At 44.5% G+C, this 21020-nt stretch overlaps 1 protein-coding gene across 1 annotated transcript in view; it reads left to right on the forward strand.

Annotated features, from left to right (window-relative positions):
• LOC126249436 (uncharacterized) overlaps positions 1-21020 on the forward strand; it is a 780472-nt gene that overhangs the window by 459235 nt on the left and 300217 nt on the right. Inside the window, exon 5 of the mRNA XM_049951089.1 lies at positions 8672-8734. Within this exon, the coding sequence (XP_049807046.1) occupies positions 8672-8734 (63 nt within the window). The remainder of the gene's footprint in view (positions 1-8671; positions 8735-21020) is intronic.

Genomic DNA, 21020 nt, shown 5'->3' on the forward strand with positions numbered 1-21020 from the left:
CTTACCCTGCGGCTCTTGCCACGTCTACAGTTTCGTCCAGCCCATCGCCCAGTCCCTCAGATCGGCACGTCCCAGCGTCCCATTCACCTACGGACGGTGCAGACGTCCCACCTGACAACCTTGCCGCCGAACAGACTCCCGTACCGGACGCTGAGGAGACCAGTACTTCTTCACAACACCTGTTTGACAATTTCATTGTACCCATCGACGCCTTCGAACCAGGTCGACGCTCCTCCTTGCCGTCGTCCGACACTGCGGAACACGTGCGCAAACAACGCTCGCCACGTAGGCGCAAACGCCGCCACCGTTCACCCACGGGCTCTCAAAATGTCGCCACCCGAGACGACGTAGACGACACCCAACCAGCCAACATCTCCACGCAGAGGTCGGCGGACACCTTTCACGATGAACAAGACGTTTCGCAGGACGGGACCACCATGGAGGTCGCCACGCACAATGAAACGATCGGTGCGCAGGTTGAGACGCCTGTCTCCCCGCCGACAGCTCCACATCTCTCTTACCACGATGCAATTCCCATGGACATTGGACAGACCCACGGCACAGGAGCGTGGGCCGACGACGTTGATGGAGGTACGCCCCTCCTCCGGATGAGTTGCCTTCCACGGTCGAGGCTGCCTGTTAACATCAAAACCGAGGCACTGCAGCACATGGGACCGGTCTTCCTGTCGGTGCTCTCCTCATACTCGCCTTGGTGATGGTACATGCGCGTCCACCGCCACTGAAACAAACGTACCGGTTCGCCGCACTGAACATCAACAAGACAGGCGCTGCACCCAAGCTGCAGCTCCTATGCGACATGCTTCGGACCTCTGACGTCGACGTTGCCCTTCTTCAAGAAGTTCGCGTTGCCACACTACCACCGGTCTACGGCTACGACTCATACACATCCACATGTGATCAATCAGGGCGTGGAGTGGCTTTCTACATACGCGAAGGAATCCCACTCACGGACACGACAATTCTTCCCTCTGGTAGAGGCATGGCTGTTACCGTCTTCGACACGCGCGTCATCAATATCTACACTCCGTCTGGCTCCACGAACCGTTACAAACGGTCCACTTTTTTCCGACTTGGCGCCGTTTTCTGGGCGCTATGATCGTCTTATCATGGGAGGCTATTTCAACTGCGTCCTCCATCCACAGGACTAAATGCCTGGTTATTCGCCATGCCCGGCGCTGCTCACCTTAATCGAAGACTTTCATGAAGTGGACGTTTGGGGAAAATTCATGGCAATACCCCGAGATTTATCCATTACACAGCACATTCTGCGAGCAGACTGGACCGGTTTTATGTCTCTGCCCACCTAGGCAACGAAGTCTCCCAAGAAGAACGATGGCCCCTCGCATTTTCGGACCATTGCACCGTCATTTGCTCCCTGCTTTGCCACCTCAGTCAGTATGGCGCAGCAGAGGTTACTGGAAGCTTAATGCCTCCCTCCTTAGTGATCCACACTGCCGACGATGTATTGCCACTACATGGGCGCCTTGCGAAAGGCACCTACCGCAGTACACATCCATGTTCCATTGGTGGCTGAAATGTGCCAAACCTGTGATCAGAAAGGTCTTCATCAAATGTGGCAAGGAAGCAGCAGCATGGCATCGCGACACCACAAATTTCCACTACGCCATCCTCCGTGAGCTCGATGCGCTCCCTCCATCACCTGAAACCTATAGGGAACGACAGCTCGTCTCCTCTCTCTCTCTCCAACGCGCACGACTGAATGGTGTCGTGATGCGTTCCCGGCGACACGACCTCCTCCACGACGAAACGCCATCCACAATCCATGCCGCATCCGACCATCGTCGTTGACGTCGACTTTTCGTCCCCAACATCACGACCTCCGACGGTGTTCACCACACAACACAGGCGGCAGTGGTGTCTGCCTTTGCTGAACATTGTCGCCAGTTTTATGACGACGAACCGACGGCAACACCAATCCCTGATGATGTCCAGCCTTCCCCTCATCGGACCCTCACCGTAGCGGAGTCAACGTCCATGATGTATGCAATTACCGCAGAAGAGGTAGTGGAAGCGATCAACAAGGGGGCCAAGAACAAATCACCAGGACCGGATGGTCTCCCCGTGGAGTTTTACCGGGCGTCCACCACCTTAATGCTTCCTCGCTGGACGGAAATGATTCAGGAACTCTTTACTCCGTCCTTCCCATTTCCGCCTGAATTCATCACTGGCATTCTCCTACCTGTGCCTAAGCCGAAGGGAGGGTCTCATATCTCTGTATATCACCCCCTTTCATTAATGAATGCAGACTATAAAATCTGTGCACGCCTCTTAGCAGCGCGCATACGCACCGTCTTACTTACGGTCCTTTCAGCAGAGCAGACTGCACGTGGTTATGGGGCCACCTTACAAACAGCCCTAGGAGAATGCCGTGACCTCATCGTGCTTGCGGCAGTTTGTCGCCTTCTTGCAGGACTGGTATCCATCGATTTCACAAATGCATTTTATCGCTTTCGACACCCATTCCTCCTCATGGTGGCGACACGTATGGAGTTCCCATTACTCCTTGTCGATGCCATTCGCCGGTTACTACTTCCCGCGGTCTCGATGGTACAAGTCAATGGCAGGCTTGTAGGACCGATTCCTATACGCCGCTCTGTGCGTCAAGGATGCCCTATGTCTACTTTACTATATGCCATCGCACTAGAGCCCCTCATCACTGGTCTGATCTGTAGACTGCAGGGTCTCACTTTACTGTGACTGCACCTTTCACTGCAGAGCTTATGCTGACGATCTCCTCTTTCTCACCTGCTCCTCCACGGAACTGAGTGACGCCATCCAATGGATCCACCAGTATGGATGTCTTTCGGGTAGCATTCTTAATGTCCGCAAATCGTCTATGATGCACATTTGGCGCGGCCTCCCGGTTATGGTGCCGACCCAATCCCAGTCAGTAGCCCCCTTCGTTACTTGGGTATCGAATTTACGAGCTCGACACACCGCACAGTGGCCCTCGCTTACCTGCGCCTTTTGCAGTCGATTCGGCACCATGTCCACGGTCAAGTGCACCGTAACTTAAGACAACTCCAACGTGTGTCCTATATCAACATGTACGTCGCCCGTAAACTGGGACACGTCGCCCAGATCCTCCCAATGCCGTTACTCCTTGGCTGTCGCATCCAATCAGCACTTTTCAAAGTCCGCTACAACACTCTAACACTGCCTCCTGCAAAAGGTGACCTCGGACTCGTCAACGTGCGGGCACGATCTTCTGCACTCTTTGTCCATACTATGTTGCAGCAGTCTCTTGGATATCCTCCGACCAGCTTCTCTCGATCCACCGATCAATGTAGCACCTATTTCTCCATTAGTGTACCATGTCACCAGTTGTTTCACTGAACTCAGCTACGTTCGGGCCGATCTTCCGGTCACCCGTCCTCCCCGTACAAAAGACTATTATCGTTGGTTTATTCTGTCCAACCCTTGCGACCCCATGGTGCTACAGCACGCTGACATTAAGTGGCAAATGGTTTGGGGGTGTGTGCATGCACCCTTTCTACCGTCGTCTGTGTCTGCACTCTGGTATGTTTTAGTCTATGGCAAATTCCCGACTAATAGTCGACTTTATCACATAGAACTGGCCACCTCCCCACTCTGCCCTGACTGTCAGCTCCAAGACACCGATGAGCACCGTCTTACGTGCGCCCTAAGACGAAACGTTTGACTCCTCGTCCAACGAATCGTGGGCTTTTACCTCCGTGCCCCGCCAACGACGGTAACCCCAGATTTCTTGTTGTTGCCCCAGACTTTTCACTACCCTCTTGCTAAACACCATACACTAATTTAGTTTCGAGGAAAGGCTTTAGAATACCTCTTTCAGAGTGGTCCTATTCAGTCCTCGACTTCTGGTACAAAGTTGTTACCGCGCATAGCACCCTCACCCGAAAACCATCTTACCAACAAACTTTTGCCGGTTATCTCCGCAGCGTCTTTCTTGATCCCCCTAAAAGTTGAGGTGTGCCATGCCTACCCGACAAATGATGCAACACCCTTATCCACGTTCTCATGCATCGATAAAAAAAGGGAAGAAGACAGAATGTGTTATATTTTATTGTATTTAATGTTTTTTCTCATATATTTATTAAACTAACAATCAATTATATATGTTAAAATTGTACCATGAAGAAATGTTGCATTGTGTAAATATATGTACTGTTAGTTTGTTTAGTAAAGATTATTGCATCTTCCACAAAAAAATGGTCAGCGTGACGTATTGTCAATCCTCTGGGCCCCGGGTTCGATTCCAGGCTTTGTCGGGGAATTTTCTCCGCCCAAGAACTGGGTGTTGCGTTGTCCTCATCATCATCCTTTCATCCTCATCGACTGCAGGTGACCGAAGTGGCGTCAAATTGAAAGACCGGCACCCGGCGAACGGCCTGCCCGACAGGGGCCCTAGCCATACGATTAAATAAAACTTGCTACTGTACTTATTCAGTTCTTGGTCGTGACATTAATATATTTCTTTCCGTATCTTCCTTAACTACACATAAAAAGGTGAAGTGCATTCATACTGTAAATTTAGATACAGTAAAGAGATGGTCTCTAACATATTCTCTAACCATTACCTCACTTCATTTCAGAATATTTCTTATTATTCGCCGACGTTGTATTCATTAGCATCATCATTATCATCAAAATTCTCATTATCAGTATTTAAATCTCTGCTTTGCATTCATTAATCGTCCGCCCACGGTAGCTGAGTGGTCAGCGCGACAGACTGTCAATCCAAAAGGCCCGAGATCGATTCTCGGCTGGGTCGGAGATTTTCTCCGCTCAGGGACTGGGTGTTGTGTTGTCCTAATCATCATCGTTTCATCCCCATCGACGTGCAAGTCGCCGAAGTGGCGTCAAATCGAAAGACTTGCACCAGGCGAACGGTCTACCCGACGGGAGGCCCTCCTCACACGACATTTCATTTTTCATTCATTAATCATCAAATTATTTTAAAAGAAAACCACTCCAATGTTAACATTCACAAACACCATTACTTAAAAAACAAACAGCGTTGCTCCACAGCTAATAAACCACAATTCATATAATAATACTCCATAATATTCATGCCTGAAAGACAAACCATTATTCAGGAAGAACTTTGCAAAACAACACGTATTTCAACAAGGAATTATATTTATTTTTAAACAGCACACTCATGACTTTAACAACCTTTCTATCAAATTAAAATTGGGGCTAAATCCTTCATATAATGTATAACTTATTATAGCTACTGCTGTCTGCAAGACTGATGGTTTTCAAGATCGTGTATGTGATTGCTTCTTTGATTATATGTTTCATTTTCGCTCTGAAGTCGTATAAGCAATATCTGCTGAATGTCCACTTTTATTATTGTCGCTCAAAATTTTAATCAGCACCATATTTTGAAAAAATCGGAATAAACATTTTCTACAGAGCGCAATCTTTCACCTTATCACTTCTAAAAATAATAATTCAGACATTGAAATAACATATGTTTTAGTCTGATAACAGGCCTAAAAAGTTCAATTCATCAATATATTTACATGTCGACAGTATAAGACAACTGATTGTGCTCACTCATCTGCTAGACAGAATAGTATAAGGAGAAGAGTGTACCACGAAAAAAAAGGCTTCATCCAGCTATGGAGGCACCAAACAGCAATTGGTGTATCTATAAAAGTGAAATGGACACCCTGCCTACTGGCACGTTCACGGTTATTCTGACTCCCACCACACAACTCTTTTCGCATAATTATTTGAATATATATCACGAGTTTTCAAAAACATTTTGCTACATTGCAAGATATAACAAACCCATTGAACATTTCACTTCTTACAAATACATTTTTCTTGGATATAACCCAATTATTAAAAATGCGTTTTGCACAGTTACATTCAGTTTCACCGACTGCACAATTATCTAACACAGTTTTTCCTTTTTCCTTCTCCCTTTCTCGTTTTGAGCAATTAGTTGAAATTATATCCCTAGCATATATGTTTTATTCATCTTTTCCCACAGACCGGCAATTTCATCCTCTGTTTCTAATAATTCATACATAACTGCAACTGGCATCTTAACCACAGGTTTCGTTGCTCTTCTTACAAACAAATCTTTCACTAAAATATTATCTGCTTTAATGATTACAGTTACTGTTAATGGCCACTTATTTACGTCACCATCCCTTACCAACTTATTATAATCGTTATGTATCAGTCATTCAACATCACTATTGCCTATTTTATAAGTAAAGCTCATCAGTTAAGTTGACACAATTTACTTCAGCTTCATATACAGCATCTCCATCATTAGTTACTACTTTGCTGTCTGCAACTACTTGACTAACCCGATCATCTTAGCTTAAAGTACAGGGTTCACTCAGCTCTGTCTGTGCTTCTGATCTTCCGTGGCTGTGGCCTCCAATCTTCCTTGACAATGTTTCACACTTACATTACTCTGGTTGCACATTTTCACCATTTTACTACAAATATCGATTAGCTCAACATTACAACCCTCCATATTCGAGTCTACATCACAAACCATATCCATTAACGTTTCAATATTGTAGGCTAGTACAACACTCTTTTCTGTACTACTCATTTTGCCAGATATTATTAAATCACTTTGTAACATAAAAACTTTTAGCTTGGTTCAGTCCTATGCTCGTCTGCTACTGGCGTTGATTACTGCTGATAAACTCAATTGTCGTTTGCGACTGCTGCTCCAATCTGCCATCACACGCTGCAGTGATGTTTACCTCCAGACTGTTTACCTTAATAGGGTAACAGCTAAAGAAAATGGCAGCGCCCTTCTGCTGTGTTATTGCACCACATCTCTCGCGTTGCCTCCCGTTCCGGTACCAGTATGCCTCTGCGCTCATCTTCTGTCCCACTCTTCTCCACTACTGTTGCACGCCGGCTGGCTGCCCAAAAGCTACTCACAATGCAGCTGTGAAGCTGATATGTCCCTGATAGTATTTTTATAGTTCTCTTCATTGCACAAACCACCGATTACGAACCGCTACACCAGACAGTTTAGAGCCCCACACAATTCTAACCCTTCACTGTTCCTAATATCTGCTGAAACCTAACGCTGTAAAATGTTAAAGCATGTCATCACCCTTTCGAACACTACATGTCCTCTCGCCATTCATTCAGTTGTGAATTCGTACACCGCGCCAGAACAGGAAGGTATCCCAACCGCACACACCAAATGTCACGTAACTGAACCTACCTGATGTATTGTAAGTTCTTAGTAGTTGCGCAGTTTCGCTTAATCGCCATCTGCAACTGTTGATGTTGGATCTATCCTTAAGCTTAAGCCACAAGTTTCTGTTTAAACTGAAAATTGTAAGTTTATCAATCTTCTGTCAGTTCTTGGGATACTAATGGTGATGAGCAGGTCTCTTACAGTGTCTAATGTTTGCGAACAGGTAGTTAGTATAGACATACGCGGAGCTTAATACGTCTTATCTTTTCAGAAAGTAAAAGAGCACAGAGTACAGATGAAGTGATCAAAAGTTGCTTCACACGCAATTTAGTAAATATGACACACAACAGTTACTATAATCACCAACATTCCTCAGCTAAACTGAAACGACACGTTTTAACGGATACAGCACTTGCATATAAAGTATATCTACACAGCATTTATTAAACAAATCTAAATTTTAGCACAAATATGTCCCAAGCATAAATTAAACAAATACAGAGGCAAGATTAGCACTGTATGCAGCAGGTAACAACCAACCATCAGTGAAGTCTGAAGTAATGGCGTGAACTTCGGTCTTATAAAGCCTTACTCTAGCATATTGTTCAGCTTCTTTAATGCATAAAAGTCTATAAGTTATAAAAGTAGGAAATTTCATCTTTTATTGGCTAATGATTTTTTCGCTATATTTTGTTTGCAAATTATTTTTCATGAGCAGCAGCTAATAAAGTATGCAGTTCTAATTTTTTACCCACACAATGGGAATCCTAGGTTTATGACCATGGGACCCATTTTGTATGTTAAAATTTAGTTATTGAAAATGTAGTGGTGTCTAATTAAGGACCATTGCTTATTAACATTGGTGTTTATAGATTCAGAAAAATCAAGCTTCAAAAGTACATCAACAGAGTCCGAAATTTTACAGTCGTTTGGCCGTAGTTGGAACTGTAACTTTGGACCAGGAGAAAATTTTAACTAACAATATCTTCTGAACTAATTAAATTATGGCTAATATAAACACGTTATTGAAAAGAAGAAAATTAGCTCTTAATTTCAAACTGGTCTTTCCATTCGATTTTACTTATTAGCTCATAAGATTTTCCCTATGGTAAGAGTTATGAAATTCTGTACTTGCAATAACTTCTGATGGCCATCATTTCCGACGAAACTAGTTAGCTCATTGCAGTCAGAACAACAAACTGAATGATCTGAATAACAAAGTTTTGTGGGATGTTTTTGTTCCTACAATTTTGGTAATTTGTATAATATGTGTTTAATGTAAGAACCTTAACAACGGAATTTCGAAAAGAAAATTAGCAAAAATTTTGTATAGACCTTAATACCTGAGACAAGGGTGCACACAATATAGGACTGTGAGTGTGAACCTACTGTCTCACACATGGAAGAACCAGCCAACTCGCTGACGAATGCTACTGTGTTCTCTGTTCATAGGTATACTAGACGGCAAAAGGGAAAAGAGACATTTCTACACCCAGCACTTCCAGTTTCCAAAAAGTAAGTATTTATTAACAAACATGTTTAATAAATTTATGTAAGGAATCTTAAATAAGGATATTTTTTATTAAATCATAATTCTAGCATTTTATGTGCATTATGTGATCACCCATTCCTCAAACCATCATACGTAATGCTGCAGAGTGTGCCTACAAAATCCTTTCCATTTACCCCTATCGATATTAGTACTGCAATTTCCACGAAAGTTAATGTGTAATAATGCAAATCGTGTGCATGTGATATCAGGCAGTGTACGAAGGTACTTTCATTTAACGGCGAGTATTGGAATGGGGTGACAGAATGCTACTCTGCTATGGCTTGCAGTGATGAGACAGAGGAGCAAATGTAGGATTCTAATTAAAGCTTGGTTGGTAAATGTCTTCGGAACAAGCCGTGCACCCTCTGTTTTTTGACATGTTGCTGAATTAGTAAAGTATTTTATTAAAAGGTGATCCTGCAGTCATGTAAGTGAGGGTAGCCAAGTTATGCGAATTAAAAACTACTGAACACAAACAAACAGGGAAATATTTTTAAAGAACATAGGAAACAGAGTAGGTGTAACTTTTAATAACAGATAGTTTATGCAGTAAGGGTCAAACTCCTACCGAATGGTGGTCCTACAAAGAGTTTTATAAGTAAATAAGGTTAATTATTGAAATGTATCATCTAGTGGAAAGACCACAAGTCTCCACACAAATCATGCCAAGATGAGTACTCAATACATAAGTTTCTGTGCCTGCATTCTTAGATGCCAGTAACTTAGATACGATAATCTATCCAAAGTGTCTCTTCATAAATTCAATCACACCTGTCTGCTGTACTCTCCGTTGGTAGAAAACTAGCGTCTCCCCTTCTCGATCGATGTCCAGAACTGATCTATCTTCTCCGTCCCTCCTGTTCCGAAGAGCACCCTTTCCACCACATATATCAACCAGCGTCATGTCACTTCAGGCAATGAGAGCTTGAGCAGCTCCCCGCCAAGTTATATAATTTGTACATCACTTTGACAGATATATAAACGGAACACCATTCCTACACTAGTTATTCTATAACTAAAATAAATATTCTAATGGACAGGGCATCTCATGATGTGTCTCCTGACACCAATTATTATCATTTTTAATTACATATTTAATTAATATTGACATATTTGCGCTTCTTCTTCACGCTGATTTATATTATAATCAGCACTGATCATAGTTTATTAAATCGAGTCCCTAGTAAGCGCACACTGCTTCATTTTATCAGTGTAAATGTGGAGAACGCTATGGTTCGACATACTTAGACATATAAAATTAATATTATAGAATATATGACAACAACGATGTAATATTCTTTGTTTGTCTCGATGATGGCTATTGTGCAATGCCATTACCGGCCATATAGTTTTTCGTGTATTATAACATTATTTATCACTCAGTAAGTGTAAACATTTGTGGTGGGATGAATGGTTTAATTATAGGTATGTTTATGATTGCAGTTGACAGTTTTAAATACAACATATTGCATTCTCTTGAGTGACTTGATGCTCTTTTATTTACTTCCTAGCCTCATTTCATGTTACTGAAGTACATACTACCTGTATCTGCTGTTAGCCAGCCGTATACGTTAGGGGTCAACTATCTGCAGTTTATCGTGACTGTCCTGCGACCACCTGTAATCGCGTTGCCGGTAAAACCTAGTCAGTCTCTCGCGCTAATCTTGTCATTGTCCGCAGACCCTCTCCGCACCTACCTAGCAGAAACCAATTCCAGGCCTCTAGCTTTCTGTTCGCATTTACTCAGACTCAAAAACCACTTAGATCTCTGTTATGTTTCACTACAGTCTCTGCAGGTTTCGCAGGCAGCCTACAGCACTAGTACTCGGCTGCGAGGCAGAATCATGCTGTCAGCACTTCGTCAGTTTGGTTGGTTGGTTGGCTGGTTTGTTGATTCAGGGGAGGGGACCAAACAGTGAGGTCATCGGCTACAATGGATTACGGAAAGATGGGGAAGGAAGTCCGCCATGCCCTTTCGAAGGAACCATCCCAGCATTTGCCTGAAGCGATTTGGCGAAATCATGGAAAACCTAATTCAGGATGGCCGGACGCGGGTTTGAACAGTCGTCCTCCCGAACGCGAGTCCAGTGTACTTCGGCAGGAAGAGAAATGCGAAGTCAGTCCAGGCTGGAGGCAGGCTTGTACGGTTGCTTTGGGGCTCGATGTAGTGAGCGGGAAGGGTTCAACTACTGACCCGAACGTGGGCAGCAGTGAAGGTTCTTAGCAGAAGTAGAGTGTGCCCGCACAAGGCAAGCCAGCAATAGTAGAGTACGCCTACGCAAGACAGCTGATCAGCTCTCTCATAGCCATCAGCAGTCAGCCAGTACATGGCCCCCAGCTGGAGGGCACCAGTTAGACTCCATGAACCATCAAGGTCACATCCTATAACAGCTAATGGAGGTGGTGTCCAGTAAGGACAGCCAGATGACACATCGCAGGATGGTAACTGGCTACGAGTACTTCTCCTAGCTAACTGCAGACGATGACTGATACTGACTGGTTCAAGTGGACTGTATTCATGGTTGTTTCACCCACCAATGGTTCTCCAGGCTAGCACTGATACTGACTGGTTCAAATGGACTGTATTTATGGTTGTTTCAACCACCAATGCTTCTCCAGGCTAGCACTCCATGTCACGGAGGACAGGGAGGAGCCTGATGCCGGTCTAGGCCATGTGGTAAAGCCGGTTACGTTGCTACATCCTGGCTTCCGTACTTATGTTGCATCAGTAGTGTTCAGCCCTCACGGCAGAAGTGAGGCCCAGATGTCTGGTAACACTGCATACGGTGTTGCCTGGGGCGATGAATCTTGCTGCGTCAGCCATGACCATCCGCAGCTTCTTGCCACAGAATGCCTTGGTAGCTCCTGTCTCTGCCGTTTACCTGACACTTCTTCCATCAGATCGTGGTGACGTCTCTCGTTAACTCAGCAACGCTAAGTAAAAAGAAGCAATGGTGCAACACGCGTCTCCTCTTTGGAAGAAGTGCTCCAGCAGATGACTTGTGACCCGGGCAAATTCTTACATATGAGTAAAGCATTTAGAATTCCTTTAGGAAGTATCTGGAAACGTAGAGCTGAGATTAAAGAGAGATTATAATAAAAATTGGTTGTCTCGGAGGGGGCAGCCACTGATAGCAAACTCGACACTCCTGCCCTACTCCCACGGGGTGAGAGGGCGTCAGATATGAAATTATAAATAGGAACTCCCCTTTCTTATTGCAGTTTAGGATTGTTAGGAAAAATACGTAACTTCATTACTTAATTTTTTTTTACTTGTGCCCATTCAGCGATAATAAATACACATCAGGCTTGGATCCTAGGAGTTTAGAAAGACAGTTACCTTAAAACATTTAATGGTAAACCAGTTTCTTGTAGCAGATACACATAATTCTCCAAAATATAATACGTAGCTTTGTCTACATTATTTGTGTAGTTTCTTTCACAGATATCGTTGAGATGGAAAGGAGTTAGAAAAACTCATTGCTTTGTTTATCAACGAATTTAAACTACTTTTAGCGTTACGCAGGCGCAACGACGTGGACATAGTTACTTCGTTCGCTTCGGGTTGCTTTTTTAATGTGAGTCCCCTTGCCTCTCACCATCGGCGTGGTTGTTTTAGATGAGTCCACTTGACTCTCAGCACCGGGGTACATTGTTGGAGTCATCTAGCCTCTCACTATCAGGATCACCATTTCAAACATTTGTCTATCATATTTCAAAGTTTTCAACCCATATTGATTTTTTTCGATTACAGTACCGTCTGTCACGCAACAAAAAAACTGTTAAATACAAAATTTTCCTATTTGTTCCCACAGGAATTGAATTGACAATAAAAACTTGAAGCTCCTATTTAGGATGTCAAAGCCGAGCCTCTCCCACCTCCAGGGGGTAGGACAGTGGGGTCATTGGATGTCCCCTTTTGAGATGAAGAACTTTCATTGCAATCGTTTTTTAATTTTACTTGTGGTTTTCCAGATTTTTTCAAAAACAATCGTAAATGTCTCACCTTATGCATACATTCCAGTCAAGTTTCCCTTGTACTAGGTCAGCGTGAACCACAACGTTCAGTAGCTGTGTACTTAAGTAATTACTACTTCCTATGATTGATCCAGTCTGTTTTGTATCGAATGCAGAGAATATTATGGTGGGGGAGTGGATATCCACCTTAAATAGTCATAGGTTGCACAGAAAAAGTTACGATTACAACTGTACCTTAAGTCCAAGCCCTTTTATCTACGCTGTTTATCAGTGTGATGCTGCTGCACGTGCAGGAGCATGTTCTCTGCACTAGTATCTCCTTTCTGAGTTGCTATTAGTTCGTCCAAGGACAGGAGAAGGTCAGCCTCCAGGATATTGTTGGGGTAGATTATGAAGTGGGTTACATTTGGATTCTGAGCACTTCTAGGGGTTTGTCAGGCCGGTGCAACTGTGGCTCCTGTTAAGGTAGCTCTAAGCTGAAAGGTTGGTCCTGAATGTCACAAGCTGTGCCGTTAATGAATACTCTACTGTCTCGTAGTTCTAGTCCTTCCCTGCTCATAACAGCTTACAATAGCCACTACAGGCTTGTACATAGAATACACTCGATGTTCTCTGAAAACAGGGTTGCGGTGCCAGGATGTCCTGTGTGCACTTCTCGCGCCTACTCCTCCAGACAATGATTTTACCTCACATGTTCCCGCCGATATCTGGGTCAGTAGGGGCAAGATTCACCAGAAAACTATCCACATTGCGTTACTTTCACATCACCACATCTACATATACAACTACATACATTTTCCTCAAGCCACCGTATGGTGCATGGTGGAGGGAAACCTGTACCATTACTAGTCATTTCCTTTCCTGTGCCACTCGCAGACAGAGGGAAGGAAAAGCGACTGTACCAGACGTAATCTCTCTAATCTTATCGTAATGGTCCTTACATGACGTGTACGTTGGTGGCAGAAGAACAGGTCTGCAGTCAACCTCAAATGCCGGTCCTCTAATTTTTCTGAATAGTGATCCTCGAAAAGAACGTCTGTCGCCTTTCGTCTAGTGATTCCCATTCGAGTTTTCGAAGCATCTCGGTAATACCTGCGCGTAGCTCGAACCTTCCGGTAACAACCTAGTCACCCGCCTCTGAATTGCTTCAATATCATGCTTTCATCCGACTTGCTGCGGATCCCAAACACTCGAACAGTATTCAAGAACTGGTCGCACTAGTGGCCTATATGATGTGTCCTTTACTGAAGACCAGCTTTTTTTTAAATTTGCCTAATAAACCGAAGTCGACAATTCGTCTTCTGTACTACAAGACTTTCATATTGATTCTATTTCATACTGCTTCGAAACGTTTCGCCAAGATATTCAAGCGACGTGACTGTCTCAAGCAGTACACAACTATTGCTGTATTCGAACATAATGGATTTGTTTATCCTTCTCAGCTATACCTTTTTACCTATAGAGCTAGCTGCCATTCATCACACCAAATAGAAATTTTGTCTAATTCATCTTGCATCCTACAGTCACTCAACTTCGACGCTTTCCGCAAACCACAGCATTGTCAGTATACTTACCATGTCCGCCAGATCATTTATGTATACAGACAATAACACCGGTACTATCAGACTTCCCTGGGGGACTCCTAAACGGTACTCACCTCTCTGATGAACACTCGCCGTCGTAGACAGCATAGTGGGTTTTGTTACTTAAGAAGTCTTCCAGCCGCTCACATATCTGTAAACCTATTCCGTACGCTTGTACCTTCCTCAAAAGCCGGCAGTGTATCACCATGTCAAATATCTACATCTACATCTACATCCATACTCCGAAAGCCACCTGACGATGTGTGGCAGAGGGTACCTTAAGTACCTCTATCGGTTCTCCCTTCTATTCCAGTCTCGTATTGTTCGTGGAAAGAAGGATTGTCGGCATGCCTCTGTGTGGGCTCTAATCCCTCTGATTTTATTCTCATGGTCTCTTCGCGAGATATACGAATACTTTACGGAAATCTAGGAATATGGAATCTGCCTGTTGCTCTTCATCCACAGTTCGAAGGATGTCATGTGAGAAAAGAGCAAGGTTCGCAGGAGAGCTTCTGTGAAGTTTGGAAAGTAGGGGACGAGGTACTGGCGGAAGTAAAGCTGTCTGGACAGGGCGTGAGTCGTGCTTGGGTAGCTCAGTTGGTAGAGCACTTGCCCGCGAAAGGCAAAGGTCCCGAGTTCGAGTCTAGGTCCGGCACACAGTTTTAATCTGCCAGGAAGCTTCAGAGCAAGCTGAGTTTCACACCAGCGATTCCTTCTAAGATGTTGCCGATGTGTGAACAAAAACTTTCCCCTTTCAAGGAAATTCTTCATATTTGAACTGAGAATATGTTAAAGAACTCTAAAGCAAACCGCTATTATAAGTACACGAGTCACGTGTGTTTTTTTTTTTTTTGAGTAACTTCGGACTTTTCGCTGGGCGAGAAATACGCGATAAATGCAACTTGAGTGAGTGGTCAGCACTGTAGAGAACCCTTTGCAAGACCGATTCTATCAGGTCCTGGCGACTTATTTGCTTTCAACTGTTTCAGTCATTTTCTACACCAGGGAAGCTTATTACTGTGTTCTCCTAACGGAAGTGTGTGTACCGTTCAAACGACAGAATATTTAAATGATCCTCCTACGCGAACAATTTCTTAAATACAAAATTTAAAACTTGGGCTTTACTTCTGCTATCTTGTATTGCCATTCCAGACTGGCCAAAGACTGACTGGACAGAAACGCTAGATCCTTTTAGCGATTTTACGTAGGACCAGAATTTCCTCGGATTGATCGGTTGGTTGATCTGGGGTAGGGGACCAAACAGCGAGGTCATCGGTCCCATGGGATTAGGGAAGCATGGTGGAGGAAGTCGGCCGTGCCCTCTCGAAGGGCATAATTTTCTCGGGTTTTTTTGCAAAGGTTTGACGATGGTAGTTATAAGCTTTGCGCATTGATATTTTTGTAGACGGTTCGCCTTTACCGTCTATAATCCACTTATTAGGCACATAGTTCTCCAGACCACGATTTATAGTCTGTTTAAACATTATCGATAATCTCTCTTCGTCCATCGTACTGGAACTAAATGGTCTCAGTTCATTGTCTAATTGTGATGCTATCAACTGCGTATCTGCTCTTTCTAGCAGATATATCCTCCTAGCCTTCTTGACTGATTTATTAACTTCAGTAACCATGGTCGCTATAACGACATTTTGATCACTAACTCCCATCTCTATACTGACGCCATCGACAATGTCCAGCCTATTTGTAGCTATAAGGTCTAAGATAGTTCCATTTCATGTGGGCTCCGCACTAGCTTCTCAAGACATTTTTCGGAAAACATGATCAAAAGCACATCTCAAGACTGTCTGTCTGCATCCACTACAGTGATTCCATAGATATCCCAGTGTATACTCGGTAGGTTAAAGTCGTCTCCAGCTACTATCGCATGATGTGAATATTCCCACGCTAGTGTCCATAGACTTTCTTTCAATGACCCTAAAACCGTCAAAGAAGAATTGACTGGCTGGCAGAACATCAAAAAAATAACTTGATCCCACTTAGACCTGTTATACATGACCAGGTAACTTCACTGTCACACTCATACTTGACCTCAATAGAGGAAGAAGTATTGTCAACTGTAATGAACACACTGCAACCTGTACCGTCTCATCTGTCATTTCGATCAGTGTTCCATGAACTGCTAAACATCTCAGAGCTTTCTATTTCGGGTTTCAGCAAGCCCACGGCCCACTCTGAAAGTGGTCTGCTTTCGTTATCTGCGAGTCGTCTGGCGAGTGTGCACCAGAGGATATCAAACTACTGTCTAACCTAAAAAAAAAGGAAAAACAGCAACAACACACATTCACTCCACAAGCGCTCTGCTACCCAAGTGGCTGCTTCCTTTGTGTAGTGCACCTCTGACCCATAAAAAGAAGTGCTACAATTCACCATTCCATAACGTAGGTCCAGAAATCTGCTGCCAAGACCGTCAGAGTACAAACGCTTTGTTTGAGACCCTCCACTCGGCTCCAGGCCGGAGGGCCCCAATCGACTGTGGGAACGATGCTTCATATTGCCAGCTCTACTTGCACCCCGTTCGTGAGGCCAGCAGCCCTCACAACCACTTCCAGCTGCTCATATGAACTGAGAATGGCCTCAAAACCCAAGTGACAGGTTTCGTTGGTGGCAGCGTGGGCCACAACTTGCAGACAAATGAAACCGGCACGCTCGATAGTTGTAGGCAGAGTGTTCCGCAGGAAGTCCAGATACGTTCCTCCGTGTAGGCGTTGCGAAATAATAACCGGTCCGAGCATGTGGTCGTCAAGAGCCCTGCCCTCACTTTGATGCAGAACCGCTGCTGATGAGACGCGTCAACCATTCACCGAGAATTCTCTGCAGCCCACAGATGCCGAGTATGACGACCGATGATGGCAGTTCTGGTAAAGGTTGCTTCGTCGGTAGACAGGACTGACGACAGAAATCCCATGAAGTCCTAACAAGAAAAGTACCGGTAGATACACTACTAGCATTTAAAATTGCTACACCACGAAGATAACGTGCTACACACGCGAAATTTAACCGACAGGAAGAAGATGCTGTGACTTGTAAGTGATTGATTTTCAGAGCATTCACACAAGGTTGGCGCCGGTGGCGACACCTACAACGTGCTGACATGAGGAAAGTTTCCAACCGATTTCTCATGCACAAACAGCAGTTGACCGGCGTTGCCTGGTGAATCGTTGTTGCGATGCCTCGAGTAAGGAGGAGAAATACGTACCATCACGTTTCTGGCTTTGATAAAGTTCGGATTGTAGCCTATCGCGATTGCGGTTTATCGTATCGCGACATTGCTGCTCGCGTTGGTCGAGATCCAATTACTGTTAGCAGAATATGGAATCGGTGAGGTCAGGAGGGTAATACGGAACGCCGTGCTGGATCCCAACGGCCTCGTATCACTAGCGGTCGAGATGACAGGCATCTTATCCGCATGGCTGTAACGGATCGTGCAGCCACGTCTCGATCCATGAGCCAACAGATGGGGACGTTTGCAAGACAACAACCATCTGCACGAACAGTTCGACGACGTCTGCAGCAGCATGGACTATCAGCTCGGAGACCATAGATGCGGTTACCCTTGACGCTGCATCGCAGACAAAAATGGCTCTGAGCACTATGGGACTCAACTGCTGAGGTCATTAGTCCCCTAGAACTTAGAACTAGTTAAACCTAACTAACCTAAGGACATCACAAACATCCATGCCCGAGGCAGGATTCGAACCTGCGACCGTAGCGGTCTTGCGGTTCCAGACTGCAGCGCCTTTAACCGCACGGCCACTTCGGCCGGCGCATCGCAGACAGGAGCGCCTGCGATGGTGTACTCAACAACTAACCTGGGTGCACGAATGGCCAAATGTTATTTTTTCGGATGAATCCAGGTTCTGTTTACAGCATCATGATGGTCGCATTCGTGTTTGGCGACATCGCGGTGAACGCACATTGGAAGCGTGTATTCGTCATCGTCATACTGGCGTATCACCCGGCGTGATGGTATGGAGTGCCATTGGTTACACGTCTGGGTCACCTCTTGTTCACATTGACGGCACTTTGAACAGTTGACGTTACATTTCAGATGTGTTACGACCCGTGGCTTTACCCTTCATTCGATCCCTGTGAAACCCTACATTTCAGCAGGATAATGCACGACCGCATGTTGCAGGTCCTGTACGGGCCTTTCTGGGTACACAAAATTCTACCCTTCATTCGATCCCTGTGAAACCCTACATTTCAGCAGGATAATGCACGACCGCATGTTGCAGGTCCTGTACGGGCCTTTCTGGGTACAGAAAATGTTCAGCTGCTGCCCTGGCCAGCACATTCTCCAGATCTCTCACCAATTGAAAGCGTCTGGTCAATGGTGGCCGAGCAACTGGCTCGTCACAATACGCCAGTCACTACTCTTAATGAACTGTGGTATCGTGCTGAAGCTGCATAGGCAGCTGTACCTGTACACGCCATCCAAGCTGTGTTTGACTCAATGCCCAGGCGTATCAAGGCCGTTATTACGGCCAGAGGCGGTTGTTCTGGGTACTGATTTCTCAGGATCAAAGCACCCAAATTGCGTGAAAATGTAATCACATGTCAGTTCTAGTATAATATATTTGTCCAATGAATACTCGTTTATCATCTGCATTTCCTCTTGGTGTAGCAATTTTAGTGGCCAGTAGTGTATATTGCACTGACAGACGTATCTGAAAGATTTTCATTTATAACTTTCGACTCGTTCGTTTCTATACCAGGATCCTTATCTCAAATTGATTCATTTATCCTTCTTCACCATCCCTGAAAGTTACATAAAACATATACAGAGGCGCTGGAGCCTTTAACTTCAGTGCTCTGTAGTGTCGTTGGATGACGTATCCGGTCACTGGTTCGTATTCTCATTTTGTTCTTCAAGATACCTTTTACATCCCCAGACGATTGCAGATGTAAATTTGAAATGTCATGTATATGAGGAGGAATGACGTTGATAACGAGAGCGGTGACCAAGCAGTATGAAGCGTCAGTTATTCGTATCATGGTCAACGTCCTGTGTTTTGGTCATAATCGTATCTCTTGCAGCATACCGGATGAACTTTGCTCCACCCACAAAATTCTGATGGTTCTTGGGGACATTTCGAGGATATTTCGATACACGCGACTCATGGTCTCCATTGCCTCGTTAGTGAGAAATTTCATTTCGTTTCACTTCTCACCTCCAGGTAGTTTCTTATCTATACTGCACTGAAAAATCTGCACAACAGTGCAAATGTCGACGGCATGCCCCATATTCACTCGTGGTACTTGCATTGGCTACTGTAAGACCCGTTCACGCTTCGTGCTCAAGTTTGCATCCAGTAATGCACGGTTAAGCCTGAGGTTTATTTTTTCGGCAGTGTTAGTTGTTCGTCAACTGTGATACACAGTACTTAGGTCAGGTTACCTGAGGAATTCTTGGGCAACGTACACTTGATAGCACGTAAATATGCCGGCGGAAATTGCAGCCAGAGCTGAAGTCTGTTGCAGCATTAACGTGAACCGAATTCAGAATGGCCTAATCTTTCTATTTACCTTAGGAACATGCGAACGAGGAAATTTTCAAAAATTACAAGACATTGACTTTTCACATTCGAGATGTGTCCTAAGAAGGCATAAAACGTTGTCGACAAATTTAATGAGCTGGAATTTGACTATCCATAGATACAGTGAATGTTAAGTGAATAGAAGTAATCTTTCCTACGCGGGGCACTACAGTCATATAGAATATTTTTGAAAAAATTTCCACTATTTGACTGTTAAATGTTAATAGATATAATTTCGTAATTAAACAGCGTGCGGCCTTATGTGTAAAGAGTCTTATTTTAGAATCAATGTGTATTTTTTTCGCCATAAGAGACATTATTTTGCTTCAACAATTTGTTTTGTATGAAGCCTTCCACTGTATTATATGGAACACATTTCGGTGGTGTGACTAATTTCTCATGCAATATACGACGCAATCATGCCTATAAACCAATGAGAACCCCTTTTGTAGGAGAATAACCACCCTGGAGCCGCAAACTTATACTTAAAACCCCTATTTGACATAATACGAAAGAATCATTCACAGAGTTTCATTGATGGTTCGAATGGCTCTGAGCACTATGGGACTTAACATCTATGGTCATCAGTCCCCTAGTACTTAGAACTACTTAAACCTAACTAACCTAAGGACAGCACACGACACCCAGCCATCACGAGGCAGAGAAAATCCCCGACCCCGCCGGGAATCGAACCCGGGAACCCGGGCGTGAGAAGCGAGAACGCTACCGCACGACCACGAGATGCGGGCGGTTTCATTGATATTACACAGTAATAGATTAACAGGCTGTCGGGGAGAGTAAGGTCTGCAGGCGTCACATCTGTTCTATAATAGCCAAAGACAGTTCAAGAGCAATGTCAAATACCTGTATGACACCGCTTTCATTCTAGTCGCATTATTCATGCACCATGCCTCATCCTCAACAGGCTATTCATGACCGCGTCATTACCCTTGTGGGGGAAGGGACGCTGACTGCGTCGGAAGCCAGGGTAGGGTATGGCGATACTGAGCGCACTGTGCGACGATGAATAAAACGTCATCTACATACTGGAGTATCTGTAAACTGGATTTTGGCCCGTAAAAACACTCGTTCAGGATGATGAAATTCACAACACGTCACGGTTAAATTCT

This window comes from Schistocerca nitens, chromosome 3, assembly GCF_023898315.1.
Source record: "Schistocerca nitens isolate TAMUIC-IGC-003100 chromosome 3, iqSchNite1.1, whole genome shotgun sequence".
NCBI lineage: Eukaryota > Metazoa > Arthropoda > Insecta > Orthoptera > Acrididae > Schistocerca > Schistocerca nitens.